Genomic DNA, 18,510 nt, shown 5'->3' on the forward strand with positions numbered 1-18,510 from the left:
TATTAATTATCAAAACATTTGGTATATAAACTTTATATAAAAAATATTCAAAAATCCTAAAAAGCAAAAAAATGAAATTTGGCCCGCGAGGCCCATTCACGTGCACTTAAATTCATACAAAATACTCCCTCCATTTCATAGTGTACGACTTTCTAGCATTGTCTAGATTCATATGGATGTCAATAAATTCAGACACATATAAATTATATACATTCATCAATGAATGAATTTAGATAAGATTAGAAAGTCTTAAAATATGAAACAGAGGTAGTAACACAAAATAACCAAAAATGGAAATTGGCTGAGCCAAAGGTGGTCCACCGGACCAAATTTGGCAGGATTTTCGTCCCTTTATCTTTTGGTGATGTTGTATACGGTTGGGAAACTTATCGAGTCTAACATACTTTTCAGTGGTCTATGAAGAGTTAGTCATGTTTTAGCAAACACTGCAATACAAATGCAGGCACATTAACTAATTGTTCATAAACAAGCATGCATTGCGGCAGCTATCTGAAACTTGTTATCGTCACATAGATAGCACACGCGCAGGATTCAAATGGCACAGGCTTATCCAATTCAATTAATTCCTTGTAATTAATTGTATATTACTGGATCTTTGTTTCATTTCATAAACTTTCATGAATTTGGCATGCATGCTGACAGTTACTCCCTTTCCTTCAAGTTTTTACGTTCAAATATTGTTTTGCATTATAAACATTTATAACACTATTCGCATACAACTTATCATGTTTAATTTTTTTTCTATCTTACCTCCACCTACCCTCGTATCTCTATTGATCCCATAATTACTTAGAGGTACCTCTTTTTTTCCTTTTTACCTTGACATTTTAACTTGTTAAAAACTAAAATTAGGGGATAACTATGAAACTTCCCCTCAACATACCTAAAAGAAGATAGTATAGTACAAGTTAGTATAGTTTGTGACTACTCTGACGAAGTTCAGAAGGTCAACTTGCGTACTGCATACTCATCCACATATCTCGAGCAAGGTACAAATAGATCAACAGATGGAATTTTGGGAAAATTGTGGCACCGAAGAAATGCTTCATATGGAACTGAACATATCAGCAGCCCAGTATTTTCATGCCAATATTTAGGAAAAGCTTATCCAAGAATTAATGCTTCCAACAGCAGATTCCACAGCCCTTCAAGTCACTCAGTCAGTCTCCAGTGATGCTTTGTACTATATATTTGAGGTTCCATTCAAGTTTTGCATCCACTGATCCAACAAGAATCACATCAGTTAAGCTAACTTTTGCTTGCCATCACTCATCAGTGGTGAGCTGATTTCATCCATCTATACGTTTCAGTTTTCTTCACAGTATGTGCTTCTGAAAAAGAATCAAGTAACACTGTTTGTTTCTGTCAAGTACTAACCTTTACAAACTCTTTGTCTTTACACACCCAGCAGGAGAAGAATTCACATCAATGGAGGTGAAGAAGGTGGCCATGGTTGCTGCTGTCTGCTGCATGTTCATCCTGCTGTTTTCAGGCCAGCAGCAGCAGGTGGCTGCCATGTCCAAGATCTGCAGATGCTACCGGGAATGCCTGCCAAACTGCGGCCTGCGCAACTCGAACTCCTTCTGCAAGGTGTTCTGCGGCGGCTGCTGCATCATCACCGGTCATGGCAACTGCTCTAGCACCGACGTGCGTGTGCCAACTTCGGCGGCGGCCGGAGACGGAGACGACTGCAGAACGATCTGCCTGATGGCCTTCTGCAGCGAGGCAGCAACCAGCCACGGTAAGATGAACAAATCCTGCAGTTTTGCTTGTCATCTTGGTTTACTGAATCCATCCCCACCCCTATTTTTTTTTGTGTTTGCTTATGTTTATAAGCTAAAATTTAAATTTTTAACTTTAGAGTTGATTTTAAAACTCTTTTTATCGTAGTTTATTCTTTTAGATTTGTCTTTTAAATCACTAAGACTACGTATATGTAAAAGTTTTATTCATAAATTATTTTTTTTTATGAACATGCACCAAACAATCACCTCCTACAATGTTGCAGATTTGGTTTATTTGTGTATCCACTGCTAATATTGGTTGATCTGGCATGCAGACGCAGCAGGGCGAAACTACGCTGATGATGCAGCCTGTCTCGATGAGTGCAGCAATTACTGGAGCAGTTATGGCAAGCTCACCTAGGAAGTGGTTTTACCACAAGACCAGTATCTTCTGCAACCCCTGGACTGATGGTTAGAGAATGAACGACAACAACAACTACGATAGGAACAATAGTTAATACGTATCATGCTAGTGATGGACTTTCTGTGGCACCTAAATCATATTATCATATATTGGTTTGTGCTCTATTAGACTTAGTGATCGTGTCGCCTTCTTCTTACTCCAATGTTTTTTTTTTGAGAAACTTCTTACTCCAATGTGGAAGTGCGTTCCCCGCAACCTGCTTGCCGCTGATAAATAAAATATAGATAATGTATTAATGTCAACTATTTATTTACAGTGCTCAAATAGTCAAATATTGTCGTATTCTCTGCGAGCAAGCTCATCTTCTGAGATATTCTGGGCAATCTCGTTTATGGATTGAAGGATTATGTTTAGATTATATTGATTTTGAATAGAGAAAAATTAAAGAGGTATCGAGACTTATCAAGAATTTTAGAATAAAATTTTACTAAAAATGTGACCCCTTCTCGGCTTGAAGACCTCGTCGGAATAATATGCATGCATCTGAGTATTTTTTTTAAGCCCTTCATCTTCACGTTCTTGCAATTATGCTTATACTTATAAACCAAATTTTGAATTTTAAATATTAGATTTAAAGTTAATTTTTTGGTTTTACTCACTGTAGTTTATTGTTTTAGTTTTTCTAGATTTCTAAGAACACGTGTATAAAATTTTTACCGAAAAGTTATATTTTAATCTTAGAGAATCAGTAAGTCGTTTCGTTCATGCTTAAATTCAGCCCGACAACGAGGCTGTAAATCATTAGACCATGACGAGCGAAAAAAAAATTAATGCTTATGTATAGAATTGAACAAGCTTTAATATTAATGTACTAAAAAATTTTTTGGAAAGAAAAGGTTAAAAACGTTTTAAATAAACAAACATCGTCTGTATTTTAGGAATGGAGGGGGGTACTATGGAGGCCCAAGAAAAAGCTGTCCGTTTAAGAATCAGCCAGATGAGCCTTTTTGTTGCGTGGGCTGGGCTTTCTCGTTGTTTGGGCTGGGCTTTCTCATTGTGTGGGCCGGGCTTTCTCATTATGTGGGCTGGGCCTTTTTTCAACTCGCGGCCCGGCCCGACTTCAAACCCCTCTACTGGCGACAAGACAACCGGGAAAGCGAACCGCGACCGAAATGGCCGCCGCCGCCGCCGCCCCCCCTGCCGGTGACCACGCTTGCCGGCGGCAGTGGCGGTACACGTGGGAGGCCCTAGTGCACCTCCCGCTCCTACGCCTCTACCTCTTCCGCCCCGCCGTGACCGCTGCCGCGCCGCCCACCGGCCTCCGCGCCGACCTCCGCCTCGACGACGCGCTCCTCCTCCTCTCCTTCTCGCTCGCCGGGGAACCCGTCGCCCTCAGGGTCCCCGTCCCGAGGGTGCTCGTCGACCCCTCCGCCCCGCCCGAGTGCCGCGCCGCGGGGGACCATGTCGAGGTCCGCCTCGCGCTCGTCCTCCCCGTCGACCACCCCGTCGTCGCCGCCGCCTTCCCCCCGCCCCTCGGCGCGGAGCCCGTTGCGCCTCTCTCCCTCCGGAACGGTGAGCTGCCCTTGACTTTGTCTGTCCATGTGAAGTTATGTAGTGTGTATTAGCTTTCCGGTTGCTTCGTGGCCAATAGTTTGATCACTCTACTCACTCCGAATTTTCCTATGCTTCTGGCATTTTAATACTGAAAATCTAAGTCGATTTGCAACTTCAAATGCTAGTAATATGTTATTGCATTATCTTCATGTTATCTCCCCTGTTCTGATGTAATTTATATGATCATTTTATGGATGCACAGATATAAAGAATCTATCTTCTGGAGATGTTCACTTGTATTGCAGAGCATGCTCAGCAAGATTGACAAAACGGCCACTAAGGTAGAGAATTAACAGACTTTGAGTTGTTACAGCTAGTTGTTTTGCACTTGCCATGTCGGGTGATCTGTTTATGTGGCACATATATGTTTCAATGAAAATATATGTGCAAATTTCAGATGTTTACTGCTTAAATCATATGACTTATACTCTGGGGTTCACATTTATTAGCAATGAAACCATTGCATTCCATTCCTCTTACATCAGGTCTTTGCAAAAGTTGGTATACGGGTGTCTGTTGCTCACTGTATAAGTTGGCAGTTTCTTCCTACCAAGTTAAACAGCCTGTTGTTCTTCTTATCAAGTTAACCTCAAGAATGTCTCTTGCAATTTCATATCATCTCCCTTGGTTTTAAGCAGGGGAGTCTTCCTTGGGATTGGGGGCATGATGGCTCTGCATGATCATAGAGGTTTACATAAGTATGATAAAAATGTTCTGACCTCTAAAGAAGCAGTAAAATTAAGTTTTTCAACTTGTGTCCTGACTGAGGGGCAGTATTGACAAGTGGGAAAAGGAAAGGATTGTCGGTTGTTTGTTTAATGATCCTCTTATAGTTCTCAGTTCGAAGATATATAATGCGGTTACTGGATGCTGGTTCTATGAATTCCTAAAAGGGCATGCAATATACAATCAGTTTGCTGCTATCTGATTGTCTCCCAGAGTCCCAATATAGCAGTATATCACTCTGTGCTATGAATTTTTTATTGCAAGCAAGCAAGGATATTTATCAGTTTTTGGTCATTTAGAAGTTAGTGTTTAATATTTTTATTGTGTTTTCCAATTAGTTCCTAGACTAGACTTAAAAACTAGGGAAACTTATGTACCAAAGTTCATATAGTGCAATTCTTTTTTGATGATATCTTTCCTGTGATTGTTATACTCTAACATCTAAATAAATATGCTCAGGAACATTGTGGAAATGCCATCATTAAACTGGGAAGATGTGGCTGACAATTGGTTTGGTGGATGTTGCACCTCATTTGGAGGTGCAAGCGAAAAACTAGTATCACAGTATATCAATGCATATGGGCGTCTAGAGGGCACAAGTCTACTGAATGCTACCTCCATTAGTATAGAAAAGGATTATCTTGAGAAGGATCTAGTGTCTGGGTTAGTTAGTCCAGTGCCCAGCAATGATTATGTTGCTCTGCAGGAAGCTACATCTGGTGTTCATGTAATAAATGATCATACCATGGAGAAGATGGAATTTAATGATTCAGAAGAGAAAACATATCATGAAAAGAAGATTGCTTCCAGTCATGTGCAATCTCCTGTTGTTCCTGAGGAGAATCATGATAGTAATACTGAAAAAGATGGAGATACTCTTTGGACTGATCAATCTGGTATCACTGAAGTGAATTCTGAGGAGTCTAAAAATAATTCTTGTGTTAAGGACATGGATCATCCTACCAAAGAGACAGATTTGTTGCTTGTAGATCCATGCAATTTCTGTTGTGATGGTGGAAACAGCAGAAAATCTAAAGATAATCCTTCCAATATGCCCTCTGGGAACCTGGAAATGCAGACTAAATTGAACCAAAGAGATTACAAATTAACAAAAAGCATAGCGCTTGGTTGTAGCTTCATTGTGAAAGCATCTAACCTTCTGAATGATATTGACTGGCTTGAACTTCCATGTGCTCATTGCTCATCACCTATTGGATCATACCCTTCACAATGTTCACATGCTCCAGCAGATGGACGTGTACGACTATTTAAATGCTATACATCATCAGACCTTCATGTCAGGGGACCTCATGATGTATTCAGGTCAGTATCTGCACTTCTCATTGTATAATTGTTAATCCCCTCAGGTAAAAAGGGAAGGGGAACCAGTTCATTTGTATAGCTAAGCAGCTAAAGTTTGATGATCCTTGCTAGTAATTGATTTCATCACTGATCATAAACATGCATTATCTTTATGCAGGAAGCATACATTAGAAAGACTTTTTGTTCATTTGTTGCTTGAAGTTGCAGAAGATGAAATATCTTTTCGTACATTAGTTAGAGATTTGAAAACAAAAAGACCCATCCTTCAAATAGTCCTCCTTAGTTCAAAAGCGTGGCTGTTTTCTGGCTACTGCTATGAAAATGATTTCGACGGTTCACATGGGGCAGCACATCTGCAGCCTGCTGTTAAGATCCTGTATTCTAATTGCAGTAGTGCTTTGGAAGAAGACTTAAGGTATGTGTTATGCTTTCGCAGCTAGCCTAAACTTGCTATGTTTTTCCCCTCCTTTTATCCATATTAAAAGCGTGTTGTGTGTTTGTCTTTCTTGTGCTGAATTTGTAAAATATGTTTATGCATTCTTAGTTCAATCATATGCATAAAGTGGAACAGAAAACCTCGATCTTTTTTTTAAAAAAAAATATTCATTTTTTCGGTTTTACAAGTATATACACACGTGAGAAAAAAAATACAAAAATATACATGTACTACGCCCCGGTGATGTGACACTGCGACATTACTGCGCTACCACCACCCGGCATTGGCCTGCCCTGCCACCGCTATCAGCTGGTGTTGTGCAACCATCCCTAGCCCTTCCATTGGATCGTCGGTGTGGTGCTGCGAGGTGGGAACACGGTACCACACAGTGCCACGTGTTGCAGGCGTGGCACTGCGCGGTACTATGTACCCATCCCATGGCACATATATATTTTTGTAAATTAGGGTCAGGTATGTATATACATGCAAAATAAGACAAAGAATTGTATATCTTCAGATTTTTTTTCAGAAAGACTGAAAAATAATTGAAGGGGTACACTACCCCTGGCCTTTTATTTGTTGATGGGAACTATGCTGATTGCGCACTACCATACTTTGTCTAAAATGTAGTTCAATATCAAATTTCATCAGTTTCATTGGCAACTGTTGCACTTAGGCAAGTCTGTTGTGTGCAAAGAGTATACATTGTTTATTTGCTCTTTTGCTGCCACCATTTTGATTTCCTGCTTTTCCCAATATGCAGGATAGTAGAGGAGTGGTCATCCAAATATAGGGCTGAAGAGTTGTACATGATGAGGCGTCAAATAGATGAACTTATTGGAAGCCTCAGCTCAGCTAGGGATAAATTTCCATTTTCTTGCTCTTCTCTCGAGGGAATGCACCTCTCGTCCCTAGAGCGTTAACCTGAAAATGAGATAAACTTAGATCATATCCTCATACCCTAATTCCTGTCAACACACAGTTAATTATTTTTTCAGTGAACTCATTGACCATCTGATAAGTAAACTGTAACACAATTGGGCTTATCTTCCACTGTCAAAAGACAGAGTGGCATCGAAATTGAGTAATGGAACAGAGTAACAGTGGATCCAGCCACACTGAATTCTGGTTCAGTATGCTTCCAGTAGTTGGTGGTTCAACCATCTGGTAATCTACTTCACACAGTGAATCCTCCTTGCAGTCTGTATTCTGGTATATGTCTAGATTTTCTTCCTTAACGAAGCTAACTTTGATTCTCCCATTAATGGAGTGATCTGATCATTATGTTTATTGAGCTCTAATAGTCTGATGGGAGCAAAGCATTCTGATAGTCGTGCTCCTTATATTCACATTGGTTTAACTTATGGACAATGCTGCAAGAGTGGTAGCTCCCGGACACATTCATCTGATATACTGGACCGACTAATAATACTTATGAATAGCTTCGACCATATAATATGGCTACAGGAAATAGTTGTTGAATCTTGCATAGTTACAAAGTGTACAACCTATTGTTCCCTATGTCTTGGGTAGGAGTACTATGCTACCCTGATGTAGCACACTAAACATCTACACCTTTAGATTTTCGCTTTTGCTGTAAATCAATCCGAGTGATTTTTTTTTCTTAAAATCACACATGTAACTATAAATATAATTACAGTGTTATTACAATGTAACCAATATATAATTACAATGTACCTAGCATGTAATTGTTAATGTAATTGGCACTAAGCTATGAGAATTTTTTTTATTTGCATTAGACTTACATATTAGTTATATACTAGTTATATTTGTAACTACATACTAGTTAAACTATAATTACCCTGTAATTATACTATACTACATACTAGTTAAACTATAATTACCCTGTAATTATACTATACTTACATTCGTGTGAATTTGAAGGAAAAAATATCATTCGGATGACATAGTGATAGTGCCACTCTAGATTTTTGGACCCATGATGATATGCGTATGCCCTGTTTTTTTTTTTGGTTAAAAGAGCCATTACTTAGTCTTTATTTAACTCTTGATCCACATAAAAAATGTTTTCTTTAATTATACTCTGTCAGCTATTCTGCACAAAATTGTGCGGCATATGTATCTCTACCAGTCAGATCTTTCTGCTACATTTCCAACTCCTTCTATTGATGCATTACATTATTGCATGCATCAATGAGGTGATTTTACATGTGAAACTTGCATTTTGTGCCACATGTGTTCTGCAATTCACTCTAATGGATCTGAACATGCGTAGTACTGGAGATACGGCCTGCAGGTTGTGTCCACTTCACTGTGTCATGCTCTTGTGCACATGTTTGCATAGACCTCCTTCCAAAACCATGAAAGTGCCATGGAAAGGGCTCATTATTTATCCAAGTGTTGTTACACAAATGGTGAAGCACAACAGGGTCATGCATGGAAGGGTGAACATTGGCCCTAGTCTACTGATTGAAGGACTTGTCATATTCTCACTCCTGCATTACATAGCTTTGAGTAGAAGACCACAGTAGATCTTGCATTTCTTTGGTGCTAAAGCATGTCCTCTAAATAATGTCAGGTATGACTACACATCAGCACATGGACTTAAATTAGGCATGATAGGTGCATGTCAAATTATTACATGCAATGCAGTGATCAAAGTGAGCTTGTGCATAAATGCAAAAGGAAGAGACAACAACTTATAGTACCATCTGGTGATAGATTAAAGCTATACATATAATGGGATTGGGCATGATTTTTCTAATGCCCATGAAAACTGGCCAGGTCACGCATATATTTCAACAAAGATTATGTTGCTTCCATATGCTTCTGTCTTTCTCATTCACCATCTTATAGCCAAGTTGCAATTATCGAGATAAATTGCATTTTAATTTGTTGCTCTGGGAAATCAGACACAACACTCATCTCTCACTGTCTCTCTCGTTTATCCTATATCCCAATCCAATAATTGAATCACCATTTTAGCAGATCAATCGGGACAAACATTGGAGTCTTGTTACATCAATTAACATATACACTAACAGTAACTCTTCTTGTTGTCTAGCTCAAGACTTCAAGGGAAGACACCGTGGGCCAATAGATTAAATACAAGTATGCCTATAATGGCAGACATAATAAAGTGGAGCTAGTCTCTCTAATCATCTTCAGTGCTCCTAACTGGAGCTTTCATCATGTGGACACATACTCAACCCCAGGGCTATAATGCAGATGGATCAACCAAGCTTATCTTTCTCTGGCAAAGAGGATCTGTACCAGAGATCCTAGCATTAAAACCACCAGTTTGTTTTTTACCTTAAAAAGCTGTTTGAGTACTACTTTCCTCAGGACTTTATTTGGCCTTTTTACTCTTTTTTATGCACATTACAATTCTTGGAAATAAAAAAGAGAACTTCTTGATCCTATAAGACAGTAACATCTAACAATAATTGACAGCAGCAATTAATGATCATGTTTGTAGATAATTTCCACAAGATAAACTAATATCTTTATCCATCACACAGATTAAACTGATCAAGAAGAGTACTCCTTAAAACAAAAAGACACACATCCATCTAGTCTATCAATGTATCTTTAGTGAAAAGGCATCTGGTTAATAGCAGTGATGTATATTTTTACTTTCTTGCTAGGGTTGCAATAACTAATGCCTTTTCACTGTGCAGGTCAAACCAGTAGAAGCGGGAAGGCTCAAGACATTGCAAGGCCGGTGCCTTTGAGCAATGTAGGGGCCCAGGCATAGAGGGATCCAAGGGAGAAAAGGTATAGCTGCATTGCCACTGAGGCCTAGTGGGAGCCGTTACACTAGTATCCAAATGTTTACACACTAGTATATTGCCAAGTTACCAGTTCATATATTCATATCATACATACTGTGTGTGCCTCCTGCAAGCAACTTGCAGCAGTATACTATCTGAATTTGCAATGTTTAATGGGTTAGAACATTCCATGGATCATACATACATTGGGATACCTACACTAGCCAGAACCTACTAGCAATTCAAAGCTAGTGAAAAACATTCCAGTTGTTAAATGTTAGTAACCACTGCACTTGACTACTTTTCTGAACCTATTCAGCATTGTGACCTAGGAGTCTAGTTTATGTTTGCATCTAATTCCTCTGTTTTATAATGTAAGACTTTTTAGCCTTACTTAGATTTATCTGGATGCTAATGAATCTAGACACACACACACATATATATATATATATATATATATATATATATATATATATATATGTATATAACTCATATACATTCATTAATTGATGAATTTAAGTAAGGCTAAAAAGTTTTACAATATGAATTATTGGATTGATCCTATAGTATGATACTATGATGAACTTACAACATTTGTTTGGGATAGCCAACACAAAGCATTATTGTCCATTTTATTTGGTTTTTCAAGTACAAGAGTTGGATGACAATTTTGTGTATCCTGTACGGGACTTGGCAACTTTGCTAAAGTTCTTGTATAAATTATGAATAGTACCTCCAATTGGGATTGTAACTTAGTATATTTTTCTTCTCGAAGCTCGGGAAAGTGAGCCACTTTAGGAACAACTGATTTTATCAATTGTACAAAGTGACTTGCATGTTTTCGGGGATTTAATTAGATTTGTGATTACAACTCCAGAGATTTTCAAATTTTGGCGGGTTAGAGGCTTGGAGCTTGTTATATTGAATCATGGTCTGTCCTGAAGACATGTGTTAATTAGCATTTCGTGGAATTTATTTATTTGGAACATAATAAGATATGTGAATTCCCCGGCCCATGATTTTCATTGAAATTAGCTAGTCAATCAAATAACAAAATCATTTGGCAAAAAAGTTTAAGTTAATTTTTAGATATAGGTTCGGGCATTCAGGATTAGCGTACGTGTTTAAGAGTTAAGACAGCATCATTGCCACAAGCAATTATTAAATAAAAAATAAGTAACATCTTATACATATCAATACTCTGATATTTATGGCCTAATCAGTATATTGGAGTAGTAGGAGAATATCTGATGTAAATCTTGAAAATTGTACAAAATTTAAAAACTCGCCAATTTCCAATAATTTGTGTAGGAACATGGACATATGTACCCATTTCTCTCCTAACGCTATAATGGAAGAAAATAAAGAAATCACCAAGCAAATAATGCAAGAGAGAGAAAAAAATTGCAAATGTCTCTTGATTAATTCTTCAAGAAATGATCAATCAAAAGGGATGGATCAAATCATGGATTATCTAAATTACAAATTGAGCACTCACACTATGATCATGTGCTACAAAGAGAAATTTTTTTACAGCTGCACTGATCTCACTCACCCATGCATGCACTGCACACACCACTAATTGCAGTGATCTTCAGCTAGCCTTGGGATCAAATTACACTTAAATTCAAGACGATTTCATCTTGAAATGAATTTTGATCAATTTGCCTTTGCAACTCGGTTGACAAATACGGCCTCCAAATCCGCCGGCACGCGGAAGAACTCCAGCGAGTCGCCGCCGTCGTCGCAGTTGCACCGGCGGCCGGCGACGATCGACACCGCCGCCGCCCTCGGCTTCTTGGGCGCCGGCGGGCACGTCGCCGCCTCTGCCGGTATCCTGCACCCTTCCCCTCTCGGCGTCGTCACCTCGTCCTCCTCGTCCTCCTCGTCACCCTCGCCGCCGCCGCCGCCGTGCCGCCGTCGCCGGCTGACCTTGACAGGCCTGAGCTGCACCGGCAGCGGCAGCGTCATCTCGCCGGCGGCCAGCACCCACACTGCCTCCTCCTTCTCGCCGCTGTCCGCTTGGCCTTCCACTTGCACGCTGCCATGGAGATGCAGCTTCCTCTTCACTTCTTGGAACCCCATGGATGGAAGAAGCAATGAGTTGCAGCAGCTGCAGCTGCTTCAGCTCAAATTAGCAAGAACTATCTAGATAGGTGTAATTAACAGCAAGCAGGTGATGGAATTAAGCTTGTGTTAAGCAAATCAAAGCATCTGATGAAGCTGGCAATGGAGGCTAGGCTCAAGTGAGATGAAAGAGGTAGCAGCTGCAGCTGCAGCTGCAGTGTAGTGAGAGTGACAGTGTAGAGAGCAACAGAAGAAGAAAGGCGGCTAAATAGGTGAGCCTTTACACTTTTTTTTTTGAGATGTCCTCTTTTGTCAAAGGCATGGTGTTGGCTACTACTTGTGTAAGATAGACTTGTACTTGTGTATTAGGCTCCAAATTATTGCAGCTGCATGCATACTCATACTTGTAGAGATTCAGACTTTCAGAGGTGTGCATTACTGGACTACACTGTATCACTTCAGACTTCAGTAGTTGCTGAGGCCCATTTATTCATGGGCTTCAAGGCCCATTAGCAAACAGGCTTGTAGTTCTTGCTGAGTTATCACTAATTACACTTTGGGCCACCCAAAGTAATAATTCTCAATTGGTAGCTTAGTAACTTGGCAGAAACACTAACAGTATTGTTTTATCATTTAAAAAAACTATTAACTATATTATTTTTATTTATAAAAAAACAGTGTTCACCACTCTGCAATAGATGTGTGGATGGTGTGAACTGTGAAGGCAGAGACCATCCTGTCAATCAGAAACAAAGCAGAGGCTGCCTGAATTCTGAAGAGTCTGAACTCTGAACAGCTACCAGTTGTTACTAGTCTGAAGCTCTGATCGGATCACAACAGCAAGGCAATGGCCATTGCCAATGCCAACTGCAGAATCTTAAAAGACTTTAAATCTGTCTAAATTAGCTGCAAATACATGAGTGATCATCATTTCTTTAGTGTTGATTCTTTGCTGATGATTCAAGCGAAAGCAAACCAAACCACCATGCATCTGTGATGTGTAGTACGTACTTTCTCTCTTGCTCATCTTGTGTTGGATTGGACAGACGCTGTGACCCAGCTGCATGGGAGAGTGATGACATGGGCGACCAAGCTGGATCAATCAGCTGCTGCACATTCTGGTGTGTCATGTGTCTGTACCTACCGTTTAATTGGCCTTGGGCAAATTGGCAAATATTATACAGATCCAGGATCATAATCCATTTCTTGATCTAGAACCCCAGGATTATTATTATTTTGCTTAGAAGGGAGCTTGGTGGGGGCCCACATGACGTCAGCGCCGATGCGCACGGACAGCTCAACCACGAGAAGAAGCCTGGCAGACAGAGAGACAGACGCGACCGCGAGGCTCACTTTCAGAGTTTTTCATTCAGAGTATTCAGAGTTTCAGGACATGTTCGATAGATACTGCCAGCCTTCCTTCATGCACTGTATGAGTATCAGCCTGCCATTCTTGTCAAACTTGAAAGAATTATGGTGAGATTGGAGTCAAACAGAGATAAATTCTCAACCAATTCTGTCTTTTCATCCGAATATTTGGTGAGAGAACTTCTCATCATTTGTTCTACAACCGATAAGCCGTACAAACATAGCAACCAAAGTAATTTATAAATCATACCTTTATACGTGTGTTCCTACTGATTTAAAATCAACTCTAAAATTATGTTTATAGAATTTAAATTCTGTTTACGATAAATAAGCCACAAGTTAATTGCAAGAGTTTTACTTCCATCCTTTGTACCTCGAGATACCGGTACCTCGTGATACCTGATCGTTGGATCCAACCGTGCACATCATACTTAGCTAGATCCAATGGTGAGAAATAATTTAGTATCACGAGGTACCGGTATCTCAAGATACAAAATAAAGGATGGAAGTAAAACTCAACGGTGCATACAGTGCTCCAGAATGGATAAATGAGAGCAGGTCTCGTGGCCCACATGTCAGGGACATATCACAAGGTGTGGGCCCCACAAAGATGTCTTCACTTCGCTGGATTGACCTGCCTCATGAAGCAACCTTTCTTCTTTCTTTTGCTCTGTGATCCTGGTAAAAAGAGAGACAGAGATCAAAACATAAAAAAGACTGTCTGTGATGTGCCCACATGACCACTAGCCAGCCTGCAATGCAGAAGCTTTCTCTTCCAAAAAGCCTTCTTTTCTCCCCTTTCTCCATCATACCTAGATGCCGTGTTTGGTAGCAAGTTCTTCTCTTTAAGCTTGTATGACGCCTGTCTGATCTGTAAAATGCAAGCAGCTGATCTTCAGTATCTATCTGTCTGAGATTGGTAGGAGCAGTTATATTCAGTTCAGCACACCTAGGTTGCAGTTTCTGCTAAAACAATCCAGTGATGATGAAAGCTTGTGGAGAAGAGAGAGCAAGGAGTACTGATGTTAGTAGTTAAGTGATGAAATGGCACAGTATCCATCCTGATTCCTGAGTCAACAAGGCTGGAAAAGCACAACAGTAAGGGACCTATAATGCAGGCCAATCAGCCAGCCAACCAACCTACCTACCTTGCACTGACAGGCCAATAGATCCAACTTTCCAATCGGACACATGTTCTGCTTCCTACTGTCACACATACATATGGACACAGGCAGGAAATAGCTAGTGAAAAACATAGAGATGACCTAAATGTTTGTCTAGCTTGTTTGGCTCTAGAAATCCTAAAAAGGTGGAAAGAGGCATGGGTATATGTTAATTTTCCTTGTGTGCTTTCAACACCACAAGCTTGTAAGGTAAAAGAATTGATAAAAACCGGTACCAAAAAATACCAAAGTCGATACATGACATACACATGATAATAGATGTTCAATAATAACCAGTACCATAGTCATCCAAAGACATTTTAAAAGACCACTCTATAAGTACTTGTCCATCATCATGTAATGTAGTATGGTTAAGCTATGTAAAATCATGACATACATCCATGGATGCATTCACTCGCACTGTCAGATGATGTATCTATTATCTAATGTATCGTGAGAGATGATATATCTTCTGCATCTATATGAAATGGCAAGCAAATAATCCGGATGCCTAAACCATAAGAATAACCATTTGGAAGTGTAGAAAAAACACATGAGTCAAGAGATAAACTCAAATGAGGTTTTTCCAATGGGTTGGACTTGGACCCTATGTCACAATTCATACAAAATTTTTATGTTTTTGAGCCAATCCATGAATTTCAGACGATTTTTGGGTAGCTATTCCTTTGATTCAAATGGTCACATAGGAAAAATTGTCCATAAGGTTATTCCTCCAAAGTTTATCAAGAACCCTTTGTTCCAAAGGAGTTCTCATCATTTTGAACATCAACAGTTCAATGCTGTTATTAATTTAACCGTTACCCCCTTTTTCCATATTATAAATCATTTTATTTCATCCTCAATCAAACTTATTTAAATTTGGTCAAGTTTCATTTATATACAAAATCAAATATATCATATAGTAAATATGTTTGTGTGTTATTAAAGCTGCTACATTTAAAAAATGGCCAAACCTCAATAATTTTGACATAAAACAAATCTAAAATGCCATACAATCTATGCTCCTATAAAGTAACGGTGATGGTGGTGGATGGTGATGAATTTGTCATATATCCCACCACCAATTCCCTTCTATTTTTTAAAAGGAAAAAATAACTCAGATCTATATAACAAACCATTTTTCTATTAACTCTACTTTATAACTTACTAATGATATTTTTTTAATAAAATTTCATTGCAACATATACACAATATGCTAGTATGGAATAAAAGAGAGTAATTTTCATTGAAAATATATAGAGCCACGATAAACTTTTGATATTATAAAAATCCGATAAGAGTAACGAAATGTGAAGATAAATATCTACACAATTCACAAGCTAACAAAGCAATAGCTATACGTAGTAGCTGGACCAGTCAGTAGTCAGTCTCTAGACTAGCAGTAGTGAAGCGTATATGTTAGTTGGATGCGTATACGGTACAAACATTGGCGAGCCAAATCGTTCTCTTGCTACGAAACAAAAGCACAGGTCGCATAACTGCAGCTGCCTGACTTAATTGTCAATTAATCATGGAAGAAGAAGAAGGTAGAGCCATCAACCGATCAACACTGGCCATCCATGGAATATATTAGTGGAATTTTAATGCTAATTATTTTGCAAATGCTGGCTTTGATTAGTGTGTATATTTTTCCTTGTCTTATGTGTCATTGTCAAATATTCTTATGCCAAACTGAAATTGCTCAAATGATGGATGGATTGTGATTCATCATGAGATAGATGGATGGATGGATGGATTGAGAAGGGAAAAAGAAAAGAGAAACAATGTTTAGGTGGTTATGATTTTGGCGGCACAACGTGACAAGATGGCTTTTGCACGGCCGGTGCCTCCCCTGCTCATATATTCTCCAATCTTGTTCCTTTCATCCAATATTTTCTTGTTTTCCTAAAAAAAACACTAGCTCCTCTCTTTCCTTCTGATTTCTGAACCTAACATTTCCTCTTTACTTGTTTCTGTGCCGCAATGATCAAAACTTTCTTCACAAATTATTTTTAGTGTAAAAAACTTGTGGAGATTGTGTTGTGCTAGTTAATTACTCCCTCCATTTCATTTCATATTACAAGTCACTTTAATTTTATCCTAAGTCAAACATATGCAAATTTGATCAGGTTTATATAAAAATATAAATAATACTTGCAACACAAAATAAATATACAAAAATATATTCAATGATGAATTTCTTGAAACTAATTTGATGCTATAGATGTTAGTATAATTTTTGTACAAACTTGGTTAAGCTTAATGAGATTTGATTTAGGACAAACTCAAAGTGACTGACAACATAAAACATAGCAAGTAGCAACACATTGACATGTATACATGATATGCTTTGGTTGAGGACGGTAGGACCACAGGGTGACGGCTATGTATACATATTCCAGCGAGCAAAAGAAAACAGTGCCAGGAAACAAAACATCAACCTCTGAACAATATTTCCAACCAATGATAACAGCTGCGTACGATGCCGACTCACATCTGATAGAGGCTGATGATAAGTAGTACTTATTTCCAAAGCATCCATGGCATCATCTTCTTTTGGCTATCTCCATTGATTTCTCTCTTTCGGTGCGGCGATAATGATAGGATAATACATGGATATAAACACTACCTGCCTCAGGTTTTTAGAAAATCATCTGGTTTAGTCTCCGAAAGCAGCACTGCAGGTGACGGCCGGTGGATTTCTCTCTCTTTTTTATTTTTTTTATTTTTGCCAGGATGAACTTTGGATTGCTTGATCAGCTGGAGTGTTGGATCCAGCATGGCACTTTTGGATTTGCCAACTTGGAATTTTCTTTCTCCAAAGCAGTTGAACATATGGAATTCTTTTGCTGCAGATCACTGTCATCAGCAGCCACTTGACTAATTGAATATTCAGGGGGCATGCACCTCCTTTATCTGTACCTGTTGCTCTGAAATCTTCAGAGACTAGGCCCTCAATGAGCAATACCAGCAGATGTTATAGTTTTCATAGTTTTGGATGTCTAAACAGTGAGTTCAAGATAGCATATATGAGATTAACAAACTGGTGGTGATCCTATACCTGACCCAAAAAAAAAAAATCAACAAGTACTTCATTTGGTGTTCAGCAACACAGGTGCAGGAAGAAGAAAAAATGACACCTGAGCTAACATAAAATATTTTGGTGCTTGTTTACCTGGACACAACGCAAACCATTATATCAGAGAAGTTACTTTCATCGCGTTGCTCCTTTCACTTGATTTGATTCAGCAAACCTTTTGATGCCCTGCAGAGACATTTGCTGAATCCATTATCCACTTGGCATTCCAAGTGCATTATGAGGTAAGCTGGACAGTACCTTTTGCGACACCTTCTCGATTACATAGATCATCGAATGTGATGGAAGATACCATGGCTGCTTAACTGGTATGAGATAATCTGCATATGAATGGAACACTGAGCAATCATGATATGTTTTATGCGAAGCCAGGCAACAAAAGAAAAGGCAGATAATAGTATTTTTACACTGAAAATTAAACATTTCTTGAGCTACACTCAGGAAAAACAACGAAAGATAAGGATCCAAGATGATACTTGAGATCAATTATCGATGCAATAATTTCACACAGAAAAGGTTCTGTGGGTCCAGCAATGCAAGAATGCAAACACACTGGTCCGGCCACCACTACCATGTGCCTCATGTACCAGTTGGCATTTTGGCACCTAATGCTAAGTTCCCATGTTCACTGATCTACCAATTCAGGATAAATTCTCCCACTTAATCTAGATTATGGCTAAGCAAAGTGCTAACTCCCAATCAAGAGCAGTGTCAGTCTGCCATTGCTTTCCTAACCGCTGCTCAGCAATAGAAAATATATTGACAGAAGAAAGGGTGGTATAAAGACCACCA

General features: G+C 39.1%; 3 protein-coding genes and 1 long non-coding RNA gene across 5 annotated transcripts; 2 read left to right on the top strand and 2 right to left on the bottom strand.

Moving 5' to 3' along the window:
• The first annotated feature begins 1,249 nt into the window (after window positions 1-1,249).
• LOC107303651 lies at window positions 1,250-2,454 on the top strand. The gene is made up of 3 exons (XM_015833713.1): window positions 1,250-1,299; window positions 1,430-1,762; window positions 2,081-2,454. Exons 2-3 carry the CDS (start codon window positions 1,450-1,452, stop codon window positions 2,164-2,166), a joined length of 399 nt encoding a protein of 132 aa, XP_015689199.1. The 5' UTR covers window positions 1,250-1,299; window positions 1,430-1,449; the 3' UTR covers window positions 2,167-2,454.
• An 883-nt stretch (window positions 2,455-3,337) lies between these two features.
• Window positions 3,338-10,271, top strand: LOC102720491. 2 transcript variants are annotated; one of them, XR_005811210.1, is made up of 6 exons: window positions 3,338-3,741; window positions 3,986-4,064; window positions 4,969-5,832; window positions 5,990-6,247; window positions 7,032-7,435; window positions 9,931-10,271. XR_005811210.1 is itself a non-coding variant. In XM_006648220.3 (5 exons), exons 1-5 carry the CDS (start codon window positions 3,342-3,344, stop codon window positions 7,189-7,191), a joined length of 1,761 nt encoding a protein of 586 aa, XP_006648283.1. In that variant the 5' UTR covers window positions 3,338-3,341; the 3' UTR covers window positions 7,192-7,965. The 2 variants fall into 2 exon arrangements, 1 of the variants encoding a protein (XP_006648283.1); XM_006648220.3 differs by lacking the exon at window positions 9,931-10,271 and having other exon boundaries at window positions 7,032-7,965.
• A 1,042-nt stretch (window positions 10,272-11,313) lies between these two features.
• Window positions 11,314-12,313, bottom strand: LOC102720770 (cyclin-dependent protein kinase inhibitor SMR6). The gene has a single exon (XM_040521337.1). It carries the CDS (start codon window positions 12,106-12,108, stop codon window positions 11,683-11,685), a length of 426 nt encoding a protein of 141 aa, XP_040377271.1. The 5' UTR covers window positions 12,109-12,313; the 3' UTR covers window positions 11,314-11,682.
• A 4,534-nt stretch (window positions 12,314-16,847) lies between these two features.
• On the bottom strand, window positions 16,848-18,476 carry LOC107303666. Its single transcript, XR_001549610.2, has 3 exons — window positions 17,959-18,476; window positions 17,797-17,886; window positions 16,848-17,682 (listed from the first exon to the last, which is right to left on the bottom strand). It is a non-coding gene; the product is annotated as an uncharacterized LOC107303666 (long non-coding RNA).
• Window positions 18,477-18,510: the final 34 nt, after the last annotated feature.

The sequence above is a fragment of the Oryza brachyantha genome, chromosome 2 (assembly GCF_000231095.2).
Source record: "Oryza brachyantha chromosome 2, ObraRS2, whole genome shotgun sequence".
In the NCBI taxonomy this organism is placed as follows: domain Eukaryota; kingdom Viridiplantae; phylum Streptophyta; class Magnoliopsida; order Poales; family Poaceae; genus Oryza; species Oryza brachyantha.